At 40.5% G+C, this 19139-nt stretch overlaps 1 protein-coding gene across 1 annotated transcript; it reads left to right on the forward strand.

Annotated features, from left to right (window-relative positions):
• Positions 1 to 655: 655 nt before the first annotated feature.
• Positions 656 to 12026, forward strand: LOC114910488 (myosin heavy chain, fast skeletal muscle-like). Its single transcript, XM_029251860.1, has 39 exons — positions 656 to 901; positions 1554 to 1697; positions 1810 to 1966; positions 2100 to 2127; positions 2296 to 2407; positions 2489 to 2581; positions 2688 to 2751; positions 2845 to 2943; positions 3036 to 3139; positions 3225 to 3363; positions 3447 to 3566; positions 3664 to 3854; positions 4096 to 4266; positions 4364 to 4670; positions 4844 to 4914; positions 5031 to 5118; positions 5220 to 5337; positions 5510 to 5633; positions 5752 to 5888; positions 6112 to 6367; positions 6514 to 6756; positions 6840 to 7016; positions 7107 to 7252; positions 7344 to 7434; positions 7516 to 7905; positions 7992 to 8118; positions 8199 to 8317; positions 8444 to 8640; positions 8722 to 8905; positions 9037 to 9202; positions 9373 to 9497; positions 9669 to 9977; positions 10071 to 10274; positions 10354 to 10479; positions 10858 to 11028; positions 11184 to 11288; positions 11379 to 11474; positions 11627 to 11758; positions 12006 to 12026. Exons 1-39 carry the CDS (start codon positions 698 to 700, stop codon positions 12024 to 12026), a joined length of 5856 nt encoding a protein of 1951 aa, XP_029107693.1. The 5' UTR covers positions 656 to 697.
• The last annotated feature ends 7113 nt before the right edge of the window (positions 12027 to 19139 follow it).

Consider the following 19139-nt stretch of genomic DNA (forward strand, 5'->3'; position numbering starts at 1 on the left):
ACAAATGCAAGATAATCTGACAATTTCAAGAAAACTAAAAGAAATATCTTCAATTTCCTTTCTAGCTTAGCAGGACAAGCAGATTCCATCTTCTGTTCTAGTGTTGACAGGTAAAAAAAAAAACTTTATTGAAAACATTGGCTTTTCTTTACAGAAGGTGCTTCACGATTAAATTACGCTTCACCAATTAATATTTAATCATTATGAATTGTTTAAGTAAACTGCTATAACGTCTAAAACCTTGGTATATACCGTACACTATAATCAATTGCATAAATGCTAAAATGTAAAGTAAAAGGAAAGAACATTTTCTAAACTTTTTCTTTATCTTATACAACATATATTTCTTCTAATTCCGTAATAAAGTGAATACAGGAGAGCACAGCAATAGTCATCATTCTGAATAAGAATGTCTTAGTGCAAAACTTTGAAAGAATTGTGCCTTGTGGAAGATATTTAGAAAAAGTGTGTACCTTGGTGTTTGTGCAACGTAGGACTGCATAGCTAATACTGGCTGTAATATTATCTGCAAATTTAGCACTTTTTCTTGTGATTGTTAATATTAATTTGCAGTATTAACTTTTGTTGCTTTTGTTGTTTTGTTCTGAGTTGAGGAACGTTGTTTTTTTTTTTCACTTTACAAACAAATCACTGAAAATTTTGCCAAATTTAAAACAGTCTTCAGTGAAGCGCCACCATGAGCACGGACGCAGAGATGGAGTGTTATGGCCCGGCGGCCGTTTTCCTCCGGAAGCCAGAGAGAGAGAGGATTGAGGCCCAGAACAAGCCCTTTGATGCCAAAACAGCCTATTTTGTGGCTGAGCCCAAGGAGATGTACGTCAAAGGTACACTTGTGAGCAAAGAGGGCGGCAAAGCAACCGTTAAGACTGATGACGGGCAAGTAAGTAAAACCATAAAACACTCAACTCAGAAGGTTGTTATATACAACAAAGTGTCCAAGGTGTCTCAAAATATCAAATATGGAGTGTATTGGAACAGGGCTGGCTTTTTTAAACGGCAAATTTAAACAATTGCTAAGCAGTATGAAAATCTCGGGTGTAAAATTTGCTACTTAGAAAAAACTTATTAAAACCATCCTTGATAATAAACACATTCATTAGAACATTAAAGAAGATCATATGAAACGTCACCACTTTGTGTCTTTGAAATACTGTAACTTCATTGGTAGCGTTTGTTCTTTTAATTAACTTCAAACTTAAAAATAAGGTTTGTTTTATGTGCATTTAAGCATATATAATGCATATATGATCGTGCAGGTATAATTGTGCATGTTCATCTACAAGTTATAACTAATAATTATAATAAAATAACTCAATTTAAATTAAAAATTTATTTCCCCTTGTTCATGATCCATCTGTATCTGTATCTGAAATAAAAATATTTTTTGTCATATGCATATCTCATGTATCTATAGCTTATTTATTTAGAGATAAAAGTCTAAGTGGTGCTGGATTAATTCTTACCTGGAGTTCCCAAAAAAAACCGAACAATTAAAATGATTAATGATAATTCCCCATGTTGACTTTTCACAGACACTAACGGTGAAGGAGGATGACATCCACCCCAGGAACCCTCCAAAGTTTGACAAAATGGAGGACATGGCCATGATGACCCACCTCAATGAACCTTCTGTGCTGTTTAACCTCAAAGAGCGTTATGCAGCATGGATGATCTACGTGAGTTTTGCAATGGAATATTTTCACGAAACACATGGATACAAACAAATGAAATAGAAATTAAATGAAGAAAATGAATAAAGAGTACAAATGTCCATTTCTTCATTTCCAGACCTACTCTGGGCTGTTCTGCGTCACTGTGAACCCCTACAAGTGGCTCCCAGTATACGATCCTATTGTTGTAGCTGGCTATAGAGGAAAGAAAAGAATTGAGGCCCCTCCCCACATCTTCTCCATCTCTGACAACGCGTATCAGTTCATGCTCACAGGTGAAAAAAAATGAAAAAACTATTGTAATACTAAAGTGCACCTTGAAAATCCTGAAAATTTTTTATCAACTGCTTTTCAAAATAAGATCTGCAATTAAATTTCTTAAAAAATAATGTATCATCTCTCCTGCAGATCGTGAAAACCAGTCAGTCCTGATTACGTAAGTATTTCAGCCACTGAAAAGTTTGTTGAAAAACAGCACATTATAAATAAGTAAAACATCTTAACGTGTGACTCTTGAGCTAGGGATAAAAGAAGGCAATTTATGTATTGTACACACTTTTCTTTCACACGATAATTTCTGTATATTCCGTCTATTTCTCCTCAGTGGAGAATCTGGTGCAGGAAAGACTGTCAACACCAAACGTGTCATCCAGTACTTTGCGACAGTTGCAGTTTCTGGACAAAAGAAAGCGGAGCCTGTGGCTGGCAAAATGCAGGTCAGAGATAGTTAAACTACATCTATAACACAGACTTATGTGCTATGACAAAATTATGAATACTGCAATATCTTCTCTCAGGGTTCTCTGGAAGATCAAATCATTGCGGCGAACCCGCTGCTGGAGGCATATGGTAACGCCAAGACCGTGAGGAATGACAACTCCTCTCGCTTCGTAAGTTGAGAAACATTAAAACTACCTGCTGCGTCAATATACAGAGTACTTTACAATATAAAACAGTATTACTCTATAACACCCTCTACTTTCAATTAACATCTAGGGTAAATTCATCAGAATCCATTTCGGAACCACAGGAAAACTGGCTTCCGCTGATATTGAAACTTGTGAGTCTTTTTATCCCATATTTTCTTTGCCAGTCATTTATCCAGAGATACCAGCAAAATAAATGTAAAACAAAATCTGATTCCTACCAACAGATCTGCTGGAAAAGTCAAGAGTAACTTTCCAGCTGTCAGCTGAGAGAAGCTACCACATCTTCTATCAGCTTATGACTGGCCACAAACCAGAGCTGCTCGGTAGGTCTTCCATGTGAAATGGAAATCACTTCTTATGTGTCTCCAACGTAGACCCTTTAATGTTTCAATGTTCCTTTTGAAAATCTCTACAGAGGCACTTCTCATCACCACCAACCCCTACGACTACCCCATGATCAGCCAAGGCGAGATCACTGTGAAAAGTATCAATGATGTGGAAGAGTTCATTGCCACAGATGTAAGTAGATCTACAACTGAAGGGCTTTCTATACTGTCTTTTATCAATGCACAGCTTGTAAAGTGATGTGTTTTGAATCACCTAGACTGCCATTGACATCTTGGGCTTCAGTGCTGACGAGAAGATAGGCATTTACAAACTGACTGGTGCAGTGATGCATCATGGGAACATGAAGTTCAAGCAGAAGCAGCGAGAGGAGCAGGCTGAGCCTGATGGCACTGAGGGTAAATAACAAAATAACCCAGACCAAAGAGAAATCCACCTAGAATTTAAGAGCAAAAGCAAACACATTTTCTTTGTAATTCAGTGGCAGATAAAATCGCCTACCTTCTGGGCCTGAACTCAGCTGACATGCTGAAAGCTCTCTGCTACCCCAGAGTGAAGGTCGGAAATGAGTTTGTCACCAAGGGGCAGACTGTACCTCAGGTAGAGAATATCCTGTATATTCACCATGATCTATGTAGCTGTGCACACACTGATATGTTCAATATAATGTAAAACAAACAACAAATATTCAGACTTGAAAGACTATGGAAAAACCTTCTGTTCCATTTTGCACAATCAGGTCAACAACGCTGTCATGGCTCTCTGCAAATCTGTCTATGAGAAAATGTTCTTGTGGATGGTGGTGCGCATCAATGAGATGTTGGACACAAAGCAGCCGAGACAGTTCTTCATTGGCGTCCTGGACATTGCTGGATTTGAGATCTTTGACGTGAGTGCATTTTACTGTGGTCAAGAATTCCCCCCAGGTCAAATGTCAGTAGAGACCCTGAGAGAGTGACCTTAAGAAAGGTGCTTGATCTCAGTATCTTTAGTAAAATACCCCGCCGTACAAATGTGTAAAACTGTAATTCATAATATATAAAAGCACTCACTAAAAATATCATCACTGATTTTTTCTGTCACGGTAAAGTCTGCTGTAATCAGAAAGTCTTTTTCTTTGACATTATCAGTTCAACAGCTTGGAACAGCTGTGCATCAACTTCACCAACGAGAAACTGCAACAGTTCTTCAACCACCACATGTTTGTTCTGGAACAAGAGGAGTACAAGAAAGAGGGGATTGAGTGGGAGTTCATTGACTTTGGTATGGACTTGGCTGCCTGCATTGAGCTTATTGAGAAGGTACGTGACATGGCCTTCAACAGCTATGGAAGAAATCCCATGTTGTCACTCCTCGTAAAGCTTTAAGTAAACGTTTCTATGTTTCTCTGTTCGACAGCCAATGGGCATCTTCTCCATCCTTGAAGAGGAGTGCATGTTCCCTAAGGCTTCAGACACAACCTTCAAGAACAAGCTGTACGACCAACATCTTGGCAAAACTAATTGCTTCCAGAAACCCAAACCTGTCAAAGGCAAACCAGAGGCCCACTTCTCCCTGGTGCACTATGCCGGCACAGTGGACTACAACATCGTCGGCTGGCTGGACAAGAACAAGGACCCCCTGAACGACTCTGTAGTGCAGCTCTACCAGAAGTCCTCAGTCAAACTGCTGGCCTTCCTGTATGCTTCTCATGCTGGATCAGAAGGTAAATGCTTATATTTTGATTGAAGATGACTGGTATCATTCATTAAAAATGCACCTGATGAAATTCTAAATGGAACTGTTGTTCATAAAATGTCATGTAATGATGTCGTATAAAAAAATCTTTCCACATAAGACCAGTTGAGTACAATACACCGCTTTACTTTACTGGTGCAGAGGCAGGTGGCGGCAAGAAGGGTGGCAAGAAGAAGGGTGGTTCATTCCAGACTGTGTCTGCTCTCTTCAGGGTAAACACAATTTAATCATGCTCATATTTTAAATACGTCACATTTTCATTGTTTTACCCGTAAATGTATATGTTGAAAGTATTTAATTCAATACAAAAAATCTTCCCATCCTACAGGAGAATTTGGGCAAGCTGATGACCAACCTGAGAAGCACTCACCCTCACTTTGTCCGCTGTTTAATTCCTAATGAGTCAAAGACACCAGGTATGTGCAGCACTGGTAGTTGTAACTGACTATATAATAAAATGATTTATATTACAATGTTCCACTTATTTTACATGTAAATTGCTAACAATATTTTATAGGCCTTATGGAGAACTTCCTGGTCATCCACCAGCTCAGGTGTAACGGTGTGCTGGAGGGTATCAGGATCTGCAGAAAGGGATTCCCCAGCAGAATCCTCTATGGTGACTTCAAGCAAAGGTAATGTTTAAAGGGAAAAAAATCTACTGTTGGAAGAGGAAACTTTCCGATGCATAACATACAGAACAGTTGGTGCTGAATAAAAATCCACTAAAAATGTTTGTACAGTAACCTGAATGTGACTTAGCATTTTAACACCAGTGATCTATTATTGATATCCACTTTAACACAGATACAAAGTACTGAATGCCAGTGTCATCCCTGAGGGACAGTTCATTGACAACAAGAAGGCTTCAGAGAAACTCTTGGGGTCAATTGATGTGGACCACACTCAGTACAAGTTTGGACACACCAAGGTGAGCCAGTGATGAGACTTCCTTACCCAAGTATACACTGACTGTCTGACTCGTGTCTTACATACAGTATTTAGTGTAATGATTGACTTTGAGTGACATGTACCTTACCTGCTGGTAGGTGTTCTTCAAAGCTGGTCTGCTGGGTACACTGGAGGAAATGCGTGATGAAAAATTAGCCTCTTTGGTCACCATGACTCAGGCCTTGTGCCGAGGTTACGTCATGAGGAGGGAGTTTGTGAAGATGATGGAGAGGAGGTAATACCCGCGCACAGAAAATTAGAAAAATTTAATTTCTGAAGTTTAGCATCCATTCACAGCCAAAAAAGTGAACTTTAATCCATTTGCCTCCCTAGTATAGTGTCACTTGCAAAACTTTGCTGAATTGGAAAAACCTCAATACTATTTTTTCCCCAATTAAGCCATAAAAGGTATATACAGTAGAAAATGTAAACATTTTGTAACTTTACTTTAAATACAGGGAGTCAATTTATTCTATCCAGTACAACATCCGCTCATTCATGAATGTGAAACACTGGCCATGGATGAAGCTGTACTTCAAGATCAAGCCTCTTCTGAAGAGTGCAGAAGCTGAGAAGGAAATGGCCAACATGAAGGAGGAGTTTGAAAAGACCAAGGAGGAACTAACTAAAGCTCTGGCTAAGAAGAAGGAGCTTGAGGAGAAAATGGTTTCTCTGCTGCAAGAGAAGAATGACCTGCAGCTTCAAGTGCAAGCGGTATGAAAGCATTCGGATGCAGTCAGCAGTGTTGCCCACAGAATCTGTGTTGATTTTTTCATCAGGTTAATCATGCAAATAGACTTAAAAGCACTTATTGCTGCACATTCAGAATAAAAAGTCTTTCAACTTAATATTCTATTCAGGAAGTGGAAAATCTCTCAGATGCGGAGGAAAGATGTGAAGGCCTCATAAAAAGTAAGATCCAGCTTGAAGCAAAACTCAAAGAGACCACTGAAAGGCTGGAGGACGAGGAGGAAATCAATGCTGAGCTGACAGCCAAGAAGAGGAAACTAGAGGATGAATGTTCTGAGCTGAAGAAGGACATTGATGACTTAGAGCTGACCTTGGCTAAAGTGGAGAAGGAGAAACATGCTACAGAAAACAAGGTTAACATTTAAGCAATGATTCATTTATACTTCATTTTCCAATTCATACTTAATCTAACAAGACTTGAAATACCTCATTTAAGGTTAAAAACTTGACAGAGGAGATGGCTGCCCAGGATGAGGCCATAGCCAAGTTAACCAAGGAGAAGAAAGCCCTCCAAGAGGCACACCAGCAGACCCTAGATGATCTTCAAGCAGAAGAAGACAAAGTCAATACTCTGACCAAAGCCAAGACCAAACTTGAGCAACAAGTGGATGATGTAAGTACCAAACATATACAAAAAACTGTTATTAATTATACATATGCAGTGAGAAGGTATAGAAGCATTCAGCTCCTGTTTTTGTAACAGCTGGAGGGTTCTCTGGAACAAGAGAAGAAGCTACGCATGGACCTTGAGAGAGCCAAGAGGAAGCTCGAGGGAGACCTGAAACTGGCCCAGGAATCCATAATGGATCTGGAGAATGACAAACAGCAGTCAGAGGAGAAGATCAAGAAGTAAGGAAATTTTTAAAGGTTAAAAACGTTTAAAATATCAAAACATTCCTGAACAAAAACCCTCGTAAATCCGCCTGATTTATATCTATAGGAAGGACTTTGAGACAAGCCAGCTTCTCAGCAAAATTGAGGATGAACAATCACTTGGTGCTCAACTACAGAAGAAGATTAAAGAACTCCAGGTATATTCTTCATGTCCTGAAATACAATTTGTGACAATAAAAAATTTTGCATGCTAACCTGTCAAAATCGTGCACTTCCAGGCTCGTATCGAAGAGCTGGAGGAGGAAATTGAAGCTGAACGTGCTGCTAGGGCCAAGGTGGAGAAACAGAGGGCTGATCTCTCCAGGGAACTTGAAGAGATCAGTGAGAGACTTGAAGAGGCTGGTGGGGCAACTGCTGCTCAGATTGAGATGAACAAGAAACGAGAAGTTGAGTTCCAGAAGCTTCGCCGTGATCTTGAGGAGGCCACCCTACAGCACGAAGCCACTGCTGCCGCTCTTCGCAAGAAGCAGGCCGATAGCGTGGCAGAGCTGGGAGAACAAATCGACAACCTTCAGCGTGTCAAGCAGAAGCTGGAGAAGGAGAAGAGTGAATACAAAATGGAAATCGACGATCTATCCAGCAACATGGAGGCTGTTGCCAAATCAAAGGTATGTGGAGTACATGTGTCATTGCAATTTCCATAAGTTGATTACATGCAAGACTTCTATATTAAGTATTTTACACATTTTAACAGGCTAATTTGGAGAAAATGTGCCGGACCCTTGAAGATCAGATGAGTGAACTCAAGAGCAAGAATGACGAAAATGTTCGTCAGCTGAATGACATTAGTGCACAAAAAGCCAGACTTCAGACAGAGAATGGTAAGTAGAACTGAAAAGCACTTCATAAACAAAAAGCACCGTTAAAATAAAAAGAATGTAACACTCTTTAATCTGTTTAGGTGAATTCAGTCGCCAACTGGAAGAGAAGGAAGCTCTAGTTTCTCAGCTGACGAGAGGCAAACAGGCCTACACTCAGCAGATCGAAGAGCTCAAGAGGCACATTGAAGAGGAAGTAAAGGTGACGGAACGGAATATTGTTGAATGTTCTCTTCCACGGACATGCTGGATGCTTTGAAAAACAATATGAAAAGACGATGAAAGAAAAGCTACTCACTCATATTTATTCACCCTTAATGACTTTTAGGCCAAGAATGCCCTGGCCCACGCTCTGCAGTCAGCCCGCCATGACTGTGACCTGCTCCGTGAGCAGTATGAGGAAGAGCAGGAGGCCAAGGCTGAACTGCAACGTGGAATGTCCAAGGCCAACAGCGAAGTGGCTCAGTGGAGAACCAAATATGAAACCGATGCCATCCAGCGCACCGAGGAGCTTGAGGAGGCCAAGTAAATGCACTAGTTTTATAGCTACACTTTACAATCGGTGAGAGTGACACAAATAACATGAACACATCACTTTCTCTCAAGGAAAAAGCTTGCCCAGCGTCTGCAAGATGCAGAGGAATCTATTGAAGCTGTGAACTCCAAGTGTGCCTCTCTGGAGAAGACCAAGCAGAGGCTGCAGGGTGAAGTGGAGGATCTCATGATTGACGTGGAAAGAGCAAATGCCTTGGCTGCTAACCTGGACAAGAAGCAGAGAAACTTTGACAAGGTAAATTAAATCCTATTCTAGGACTACTTTGTCATTTTTGAATTCCGACAGTAGCCCCATTTGTCTTTGCTTTTACAGTTATTTCAAGCACTCTATATTTCTCATTCCTTCTACTGCTAATGTTTCTATAGGTTCTGGCTGAATGGAAACAGAAGTATGAGGAAGGCCAGGCAGAGCTGGAAGGAGCTCAGAAAGAGGCTCGTTCTCTCAGCACTGAGCTCTTCAAGATGAAGAACTCCTACGAAGAAGCCTTGGACCATCTGGAGACCATGAAGAGAGAGAACAAAAACTTGCAGCGTACTTACATTTTATTACTACATATTAATGAAGAGTGTCAATTTATTGTATGTGCGACTGACTGATGTTTAAAATCAATACAGTTCTTTTACTGAACAATTGGAATTAATCCATTTATTGCCCCAAATTGACCTCTTGAGCAAGTTTCAATATTCTTGTTTTCCCTGCAGAGGAGATCTCAGACCTGACTGAACAGATTGGTGAAACTGGAAAGACCATTCATGAGCTGGAGAAGGCTAAAAAGACAGTGGAGACTGAGAAGACTGAAATACAAACTGCCCTTGAAGAAGCTGAGGTAAGCATACAAATATAAGAAATTTAATACTGGGGTATTTTATCTTACAAAGACTCAAAGTATGTTTTCTTGTATTTCTTTTCCATGAAATCAATAATTTTTCCTTTTTGAGTTCTCTTTTTTTTTTCTTATCTTGTTTTTGGTAATTATTTTTTAAATTTATTTATTCAGGGTACACTGGAGCATGAGGAAGCCAAGATCCTGAGAGTCCAACTGGAGCTCAACCAGGTCAAGGGAGAAATTGACAGGAAGCTCGCTGAGAAGGATGAGGAGATAGAGCAGATCAAGAGGAACAGTCAGAGAATCATTGACTCCATGCAGAGCAGTCTCGACGCTGAAGTCAGAAGCAGGAACGATGCTCTGAGAGTCAAGAAGAAGATGGAGGGAGATCTCAATGAGATGGAGATCCAGCTCAGTCACGCCAACCGCCAGGCCACTGAGGCCCAGAAACAGCTGAGGAACGTCCAGGGACAGCTCAAGGTATGTCTGTAATTGTACCTCTGTGAGGTCCAATGAAAACACAGTATGTTTTATAAGAAGTCATTCCTTAAAAATGTCTTTTCATTCCCCAAGGATGCCCAGCTGCACCTTGATGAAGCCATCAGAGGACAGGAGGACATGAAGGAGCAGGTTGCTATGGTGGAACGACGGAACACCCTGATGCAGGCCGAGATTGAGGAGCTGAGGGCTGCTCTGGAGCAGACGGAGAGAGGCCGCAAAGTGGCCGAGCAGGAGCTGGTTGATGCCAGTGAGCGTGTTGGTCTGCTGCACTCCCAGGTAAGGGTGACTTTCAAGTTGACATTGTGATGTTCAGCAAAATATCTTTACAACGCTCAACATATATTTATTACCTCAGAACACAAGCCTCATCAACACCAAGAAGAAGCTGGAATCTGACCTTGTCCAAGTCCAAGGAGAGGTGGAAGACACCATCCAAGAAGCAAGGAATGCTGAGGAAAAGGCCAAAAAAGCTATCACTGATGTGAGTATTCCTTCTTTTCATTTCACCTCTTCATAACACTAAAATCACAACCAACCAATGTAAACAACCACTTGTCCCGATGACTGGGAGCCTATCCCAGAAACACAGGCCGCAAGGCTGAAGGGGGAGGGGAAACACCCTGGACGTGATGCCAGCCTGTTGCAAGGCACCCCAAGCAGGGCTTGAACCCCAGACCTGCCACACAGTGGGCACCGGCCAAACCCGTTGTGCCACCACACCCCCCCACGCTAAAATACTTGAGCATAAAAGCATATTGAAGTGAAGAGTATTATTCTCATGACATATAATCAAGTGCGAGAATCAAAAATTTAATATACAATCAAGCTAAAACTACTGTGACTGTAATTAAAATTTCAGGCAGCAATGATGGCAGAGGAGCTGAAGAAGGAACAGGACACCAGCGCTCACCTGGAGAGGATGAAGAAGAACCTGGAGGTCACAGTCAAGGACCTTCAGCATCGTCTGGATGAGGCTGAGAGTTTGGCCATGAAGGGCGGAAAGAAACAGCTCCAGAAACTGGAAGGAAGGGTAAGATAGTTTGATGGTAAATAATAGATACTAACAATATGCTCTTTGACGGAATGTTTGAACTGTAAGGAAAGGAAGATAAGTTCTCAGTACTTTTCTGGTTTACTAATATAATGTGACGAAAAATATGAAATATTTTCCTTTTCATTTACAAGGTGAGAGAGCTGGAAAGTGAGGTTGAAGGTGAACAGAGACGTGGAGCCGATGCCATCAAAGGAGTCCGTAAATACGAAAGGAGGGTCAAGGAGCTCACCTACCAGGTAAGATTTTACCGCTGCTTATTAAAACACGGTACGGTGAAGAACGGCTAAGCACCGTAACCTCAATTCAACCATCTTTACTGCCTGCAGACTGAGGAGGACAAGAAGAACATAACCAGACTGCAGGATCTTGTTGACAAGCTGCAGCTGAAAGTAAAGGCCTACAAGAGGCAGGCTGAGGAAGCTGTAAGTCTGATTTCCTGTGTAAGATGTTGTGTTTCTGACAAACAATGTATAACTGAGGTCTTAGACATTGAAATAAACCGAAAGTAAACTTGTTTCATTTGAGGAATCACAGTTGAACGTGTCCACTGACGAGCTGTTTGACTCCTTCACAGGAGGAGCAGGCCAACACCCACCTGTCCAGGTACAGGAAAGTACAGCACGAGCTGGAGGAAGCTCAGGAACGTGCCGACATCGCCGAGTCTCAGGTCAACAAGCTGAGAGCCAAGAGCCGTGATGCTGGCAAGGTAATTTCATAGTTCAGCTGTTGCTAATTCTCTACAACTATATTTATAAGTATTCTTGTATTTTTGCAAGTTTTAATTTTGCAACACTTAAATATATTTAAATTGTGTTCATGTGTTCAAGTTATAGGAACACATTTTTCAAGCAAATATAGATTATTAGCAAGAGATATATTTGAAATGCAATTTCACTGCTGAGTTAATGTACATATTTTCATTGTTCTAAATGTGTGATGCTTCATTTTTAAAGGCCAAGGAGGAAGCAGAATGAAAGAAAAACCCTGACGAGAAGTGATATCAAGTGATCATACAATATGATATCCTTGTGAAATGCTTCTTGCTTGTAATTGTTCAGTCAATAAAGGCACTTATTCTTGTTTTATTTTTCTTGCATTATTGTTGTTTTAATGTCGAAAAAAATTTAATTCACATAGCTATAAATCTACATTAGCAATTATAATGTTTTAAGCAATTTTGAAAGAAAATTAAATGCAACCAAGATCAAACAAATGAAATATGTTACAAAGTTGAAATATAGGAAAGAGCACAATGAAGTGTTAAAAATTAAATTCCACCAAGAGTCTTCAATTTTACACACTGTGTATGTAAAATTATCTCCAAAATATTAAAAAACACACATACATTCTGAACCATTCATTGTTATCCTTCTTAGTCTGCAGTTCCAGTATTAAGGCGGTTAAATTCAAGTTTGTTTCATTAGTGCTGTTATTGTTTTGTTGCTTAATTCAGTTTCTGTTCAGTTGCTTAATTCGGACTGCAAGTCATAATGTACATGTTACGAATATCACCAGAAATAACGTGTCATACAATCACTAAAACCTGAAATCTGAGATACTGCACTGATTTCATGTGTAATATCTGAATGATGAATCATGTTGAGAAAAAAATGTAATGGTTAATAAGGTGTGTTGGCTGATAACACTACATAGAGTTCATTGGAAGTTGCTTTGGAGGAAAGCGTCTGCTAAATAAATAAATGTAAATGTAAATCTGAAAATTCAAGAGATTCTAACTAGCTATACTTCTTCAAGTCTAACCATGTCTTACTTCTGAACATACTACTAGTACTTTTATTAGCAAGTTAAATCCTAAGTGAGTGGGAGTCACCCATTCAAGGGGCAATGCAAGTCAAACCCTCATAAGATGAAACTGCACTGTGTATATAAAAAGACATAAAAGGATGAAAAACTACTCTTCACAAGACTCTTCAGATCTCATGAGTTTTCTGAAAAACATGGGAGGTGAGTGCTTACCTCTGAGTATTGCATGTTTCCTCATGTCATTCCATCTGGAAGAGCTGCTTAAGAGCCACTCTTACAACGGGAATCTTGAACTTGTTCCACAAACGGCGGTCTTCTCAGGGCTGATTTGATGAAGAAGTTATTTTTGTATTTGGCCCTAATATGAAAAAGCTATTAGGGGTAAGATTTCAAGAATGACACTTAAACTGAATGTGTGAAGCCACTTTATCATATCCATAAACCCTTCAGAATTTAAGTGCCCTATCCATTTTTACCCAACATATTATATTTCACAAGGAAAATGGTAGGCAGCCAGTGTATAAGCTGTAATTTTATAATTTGATACTGTGCCAGCACAGAAAAATTTTCAAAGTGAGTTGTCACTGTAGAGAAGCTCAAGAAATGTATTTTAAAAAATGTATGTATTACCTCTATATTTTGCCTGTATTACTGGTCGGGTCCACTGACATGGCACATGCCACCTCTGTCTCGGGTGGAGGTAGAGGTACTTGATGTAAAGAATTTCAAAAAGAATAATTGCTATCATGTAGGGGGTGTGGTGGCGCAGTGGGTTGGACCACAGTCCTGCTCTCCGGTGGGTCCGGGGTTCGAGTCCTGCTTGGGGTGCCTTGCGATGGACTGGCGTCCCGTCCTGGGTGTGTCCCCTCCCCCTCTGGCCTTACACCCTGTGTTACTGGGTAGGCTCCGGTTCCCCGCAACCCCGTATGGGACAAGCGGTTCAGAAAGTGTGTGTGTGTGTGTGTGTGTGTGTAATTGCTATCATATTCCAATAATTAATATAACCAGGAATTTGCACTAAAATGGTCAACAGAAAAATGGTATAATGTGCAGTGTAATCCATCAAGTTTTAAATAGGTCTAAGGCAGAGTAAACTTTTAAAGGCAGGGAAACAAAAACAACTGCAGAAATATTCTATTATATTACTGGTCCTGTAGAAGCATATTGGTAGAGTACTGCACTGCAGTAATGGGAATAGCCTTGTAACCTGAAGGTTGTTGGTTCAAGCCTGGATGCCTTTTACAGCTGTAGAGCTTTTACAAAAGGAATTTGTTTCAAATTGTTCCCATGAAATGCCCAGCAGTAGAAATCGGTGAATTATTACAACCTTGTTTGGATAAAGGAAATAAGCTTAGCAAAGAATAATAATTAATATTATGGATTTAGCAGTAAGTTCAAACCCGTTATGTATCAAGTTCCTTTCACAGCTAGTTGACAAATATTTCAGTGAACAAGATTTTGGGAGCTGGCAATTTTTAATTAACTACATGTTTATCCCATTTATACGACTTCAGCCCTCTGGCACTTAAACACGCTCTTTTCTCTTGAAAGTACTGAGACATTTTTTCACCTCTTTGGTTCCTTAAACATGTCATTTTCTGCCCATATATTCCACAAAACAGTGAAGATCAATGTACTGAGTAGTGTTTTCTCCTGTTGCTCAGTGACAGCCCACAGCTCCAATTCGCTTCAGACAGAACTTCATTTATATACACACACACACACATTGTCTGAAACCACTTGTCCAAAGAAGGGTCGCAGGGAGCCGGAGCCAAACCGAGCAGCATAGGGCGTAAGGCTGGACGGGGAGGGGACACACCCCGGGTGGGACACCAGTCCATCGCGAGGCACCTCAAGTAGGACTCGAACCCCAGACCCGTCGGAGAGCAGGACCCGGCCCAGCCCGTCACACTACCGTACCCCCACTTCATTTATATCACATGACTAACACTTTACCAGTGTTCATTCCAAGTCTGACAAATAGCTTTCACTGTAGCTACAAATATGATTTAACATCATATTCATTTTTATCTAATCATAAAGATAGAAAAACATTTTTGCTACAAGCAAGACCTTTTCTAATGGTTTTATTTGCATAAATAGGTTTTGGTGAAATTCACACACACATTTTCCGAACCGCTTGTCCCATACGGGGTCGTGGGGAACCGGAGCCTAACCCGGCAACACAGGGCGTAAGGCCGGAGGGGGAGGGGACACACCCAGGACGGGATGCCGGTCCGTCGCAAGGCACCCCAAACGGGACTCGAACCCCAGACCCACCAGAGAGCAGGACCCGGTCCAACCCACTGCGCCACTGCGCCACCGCACCCCCAGTGAAATTCATGTAATCCTTAAATCTTTTAGCGGAAATGGTTTAGATTGCACTTATTTGAATGTAGGAAGTTCACAACAAACAGAAATTATACATCGTCAAATAGCTAAATTTGTATGTTTAAGCTAGGATTACATATGACACCTCCACTAGAAAATAATGAGACTTTTTGGAATGTGTCATGTGTCACATATGCAATGATGTAAGCCAGTTTTTACAGTCCAGTCCACTTTCGTCACTATCATATCATCTTTCAAGTGGAAAAACAGCTGAGTTGCTGAGTATCTTAGATTTAAAAGGTATAATCTGATCCCTGGTGATGTAGTTGCCATATTCATGTAGGAATATTTGAAAAGTCATTTGGCAAATTTAGCTCACAAGTTAGTTGGACTTCCTAAACCTCCAGTGCCACTAATACCTGAGCAACTACATGTGAGCTTTGTCACACAAAAGCACATTTGCAGTTTTGTAGCATAAATCCATTATACGTAAGAGACAAGTGAAGTGTGTTAAAGGAAGTGCTGAATGGAGCAAAACACACATCATCAGGTAAGGCCAGTGACGCTGCCACACCTGGGGAACAAAGAGCTTCAAAACAGGTAGAGCTTTCTCATCCCCATACACAGCTTGTTTTGCAGATCAAGCTCAGTAGCAAAAAAGACACGAAAAAATCTACAAACACATGCAGTAACATACACTCCCTGACTTTCATGAACCATTTGTCCCTGTCGCAGACTGAAGCCGCTGCTGCAACCAGTGGGCACTAGGCTAGGAGGGGTTCACGCTACATGGGACACCAGTCCACACACACACACACAGGGTAGCCCCACACACACACACACACACAAACAAACAGAGAGTTATACTTTAGAGACAATGCAGAGTCACCAATTTACCCGTGAGGCATGGGTACGAACTGTGAGAGAAAACCAGAGCACCTAGAGCAGACACAGGGAGAACCAGCAAACTCCACACAAACTGAGATGGATTTGAACCTATGCCCAAGCAGCACAAGCCCTGTGAGGCAACACCACCTGCTGGACCACCATGTCTCCCTCAGTAGCACATAATCTTAGATAAATATAGTTTTTCATAATTAAATGTAAACAACCCAAGCTCCAGCAACAGGCTAGAAGCAGGTGTACTGGATGAGGATCCTTCATAAAGTACAAGGGAACGGACAATAAAACAATATCACACACATGCTCTTCTTGCTCTTTCTCACCACAGCTTCATCAAAAGCACCACCAAATGAAGGCAGACAAACCGTCATGTCAAGAAATGGATATATTCTTACCTAGGCTTGATTTTTACAGTTATGATTTCCACACAAGCAAGGATGAAATCTGGTAAGATACAACCGTCTCTGCTATTATGTAAAAATGCTGTACTAAATAAGTGGTATTTCACCTGATGGCAATATTATGATAGTCAACATTACAACAAATACAATTGTTTAGTCACTACAGCAAGCAATAAATCAAGTAATAAAATCAAGTTTCACGTTTTTCTCTGATAAAATGACAAACTTAGTGGAGACCAGTAACACTCACCTCTGGCCAGCAACTTCTGTCATGTCAAGGGCACATGCTACTGGACTCACCTTGAGTGATATGACATAAAGGGGTGGGACTCTAGCTCCCTGCACCCCCCTCCCAGGTATCAATCTCACATGGAGTCAATTTATGTCTGTATGTTGACTGATCCTTATAGCATGCACACAAAATATCAGCTGTCATTATTTTCCAGCCAATGAAATAAATCAGAGGCTTATGCTAAAACATCTGCAACCTTACACCAGTGGTATGTGAGAACTCCTCCACAGCTGAATTGGGCTGCTCTGCTACTCCCAGTCACCATCCGCTAAAAGGAGCGATTCGTTTCAACTGCACTCACGCAGGACCATCATCTCGTCAAGATGCCCCTTGTCTCTCACACCTTAGTGTTTAGCATGAATTATTTGAATATTGTCGACAAAATGTTTAACGTGTCTTATGGTCAACGATGCCAGTGAATTTAAAGAGGATAATTTGCAGATCCCAAGGAGACCGCAAAAGACAATATAAATAACTAAGAATGGTGTCAACTAAATGCACCACAGGAACGATTCATTTTGGAAGATGGATCTTTCAAAGGTGTGAGTGACATTTCTACAGTAGAGGATGAAGCACTAAAAGCATTGAAAAGATTCATGATTCATTACGAGCTCTGCAACACTTTCATTCAGGAATAATGAGTACAAGAGTGCAGTAAGGTGAGGTAAAATGGGCAAATAAAATATAGAATGAGATAATACTGAATGAACAATAAATAAATAAATAAATAATGCAAATCACAATCACTGAAGATACAAAGGTAACTTTAAAATTTGTTGTCCTGAAACTGTCTGTCACCAGTGAATAAATTGACAGCTGCTACTTTCAATTTTACTTATTTTTAAAAATGCAAGACTAGCACAAGCACTGCAACAGTACACCAGTGGCATCTGCATGCTTCTCCACAGCTACACTGCAGATTCTGCAATATGAACTCTATTAAAAGTCTATTAAAAAGACTGGTGCTCCATAAAACTGTAGCACCTTAATTCAATCACTCACACATTTACCGTTTCAAAATTTCTGAAGACTCTGAAGATGAGAGATATTTATAATGTACAATATATTGCTGGTTGCTAAAAATTCTATAACTATTGAGTCCAGTATTCCACATTATTTGCTAATTATGGAAACATCCTGTCAAAATCCAGAACTCAGCCTGATTAATCTCAACATTAAGCTTTGAATGAGTAAAAATAGAGGTGTAAGGCTTTAAAATCAAGACAAAATATGTAGCGCTGTTCAGCCGGTAAAGGGTATTTCTAGAATCATTTTAAAATTCTATTTGCATATGTGTAATTTACATATGTGTAAATATTTACTATATATGCCCGTCGTTTATGCCAGGGTAAAAATAAGCACAAGTGTTACAGACATATGCATGGGTTGTCTTGTTAAAGGGCCTAAAAGCATGCCCAAATAGAGCAGGCTGCTTTTGCTGAGCTATCAGAAAGACGTCTATAAAACCTGTAGCTCCACAACCCTCTGAGGACTCACTGGCACCTACTCAACAGGTGAGTGAACAGTAGTGTGACATGGGCTTGTACTTCCAGGGCAAGAGGTGCTTCAGGTGTAATACATCTTCAGTAGTATCATTATAAATGTAATACATCATGACATCTTTAATGATAGTAATGAACAAAGCAGTAACTTACCCTGCCGCTTCTCAAAATTAAAAAAGATAATTTTGTAAAAGGTTTACTCCAAAATTTTTTTTAACATCGAGCAATGCCAAAGCGCTATGCAACCTTCTCAAATAAATCACTACGATTAACCATAAGTTTATTCTACAGCATCAAGTTCCAGCAACTACAATCCTTCTCTCTTGGCATCCACGCAGGTAAATAATGACTTTTTCATGTCCTGTATGACTGAAAGTTGCTGACTGCTGGTTACAAACAATCAGTGCCCATTATATTCAGAATTACACAATTAAATGTCTAAACTGCATTGATATTTTGAAAATGACATAACAATTAAGTATGGTGTGGCATTGTTTGGTAGGGATGGTTAGGTTTGTGGAGTTGCGGCATTTGTTGTGGGTGAAAGGCATCTAATGTGTGTGGAGAAGGTTGCGTCTGGAACATCAGACTGCACTGTTGAGCTTTCCTAAGGTGTCGTGGGCCTAATTCAACAAAACACGGGCCAAGGGAGGTGCCCACCTGAGAGGAGGTGTCCACAACCTGAATTAAATAATTATGTCAGCACCCTGTGGTTGATGTGGTTGGAGAGGAGATTAAGCCGCTTGGTCTCGAGTCGTGGAGGTGTACGATGGCAATGCTGGATGTTTTTCTCTCCGGCTTCATGGTGAAGTTGGTTGGACTGTGTCCTTCTGTACAGTTGTAATATTTGCATAGGGTGTAACATCTTGTCCTGTGCATTTTGAATGTTTTTGG

The sequence above is a fragment of the Scleropages formosus genome, chromosome 5 (assembly GCF_900964775.1).
Source record: "Scleropages formosus chromosome 5, fSclFor1.1, whole genome shotgun sequence".
NCBI classification, from domain to species: Eukaryota; Metazoa; Chordata; class Actinopteri; order Osteoglossiformes; family Osteoglossidae; genus Scleropages; species Scleropages formosus.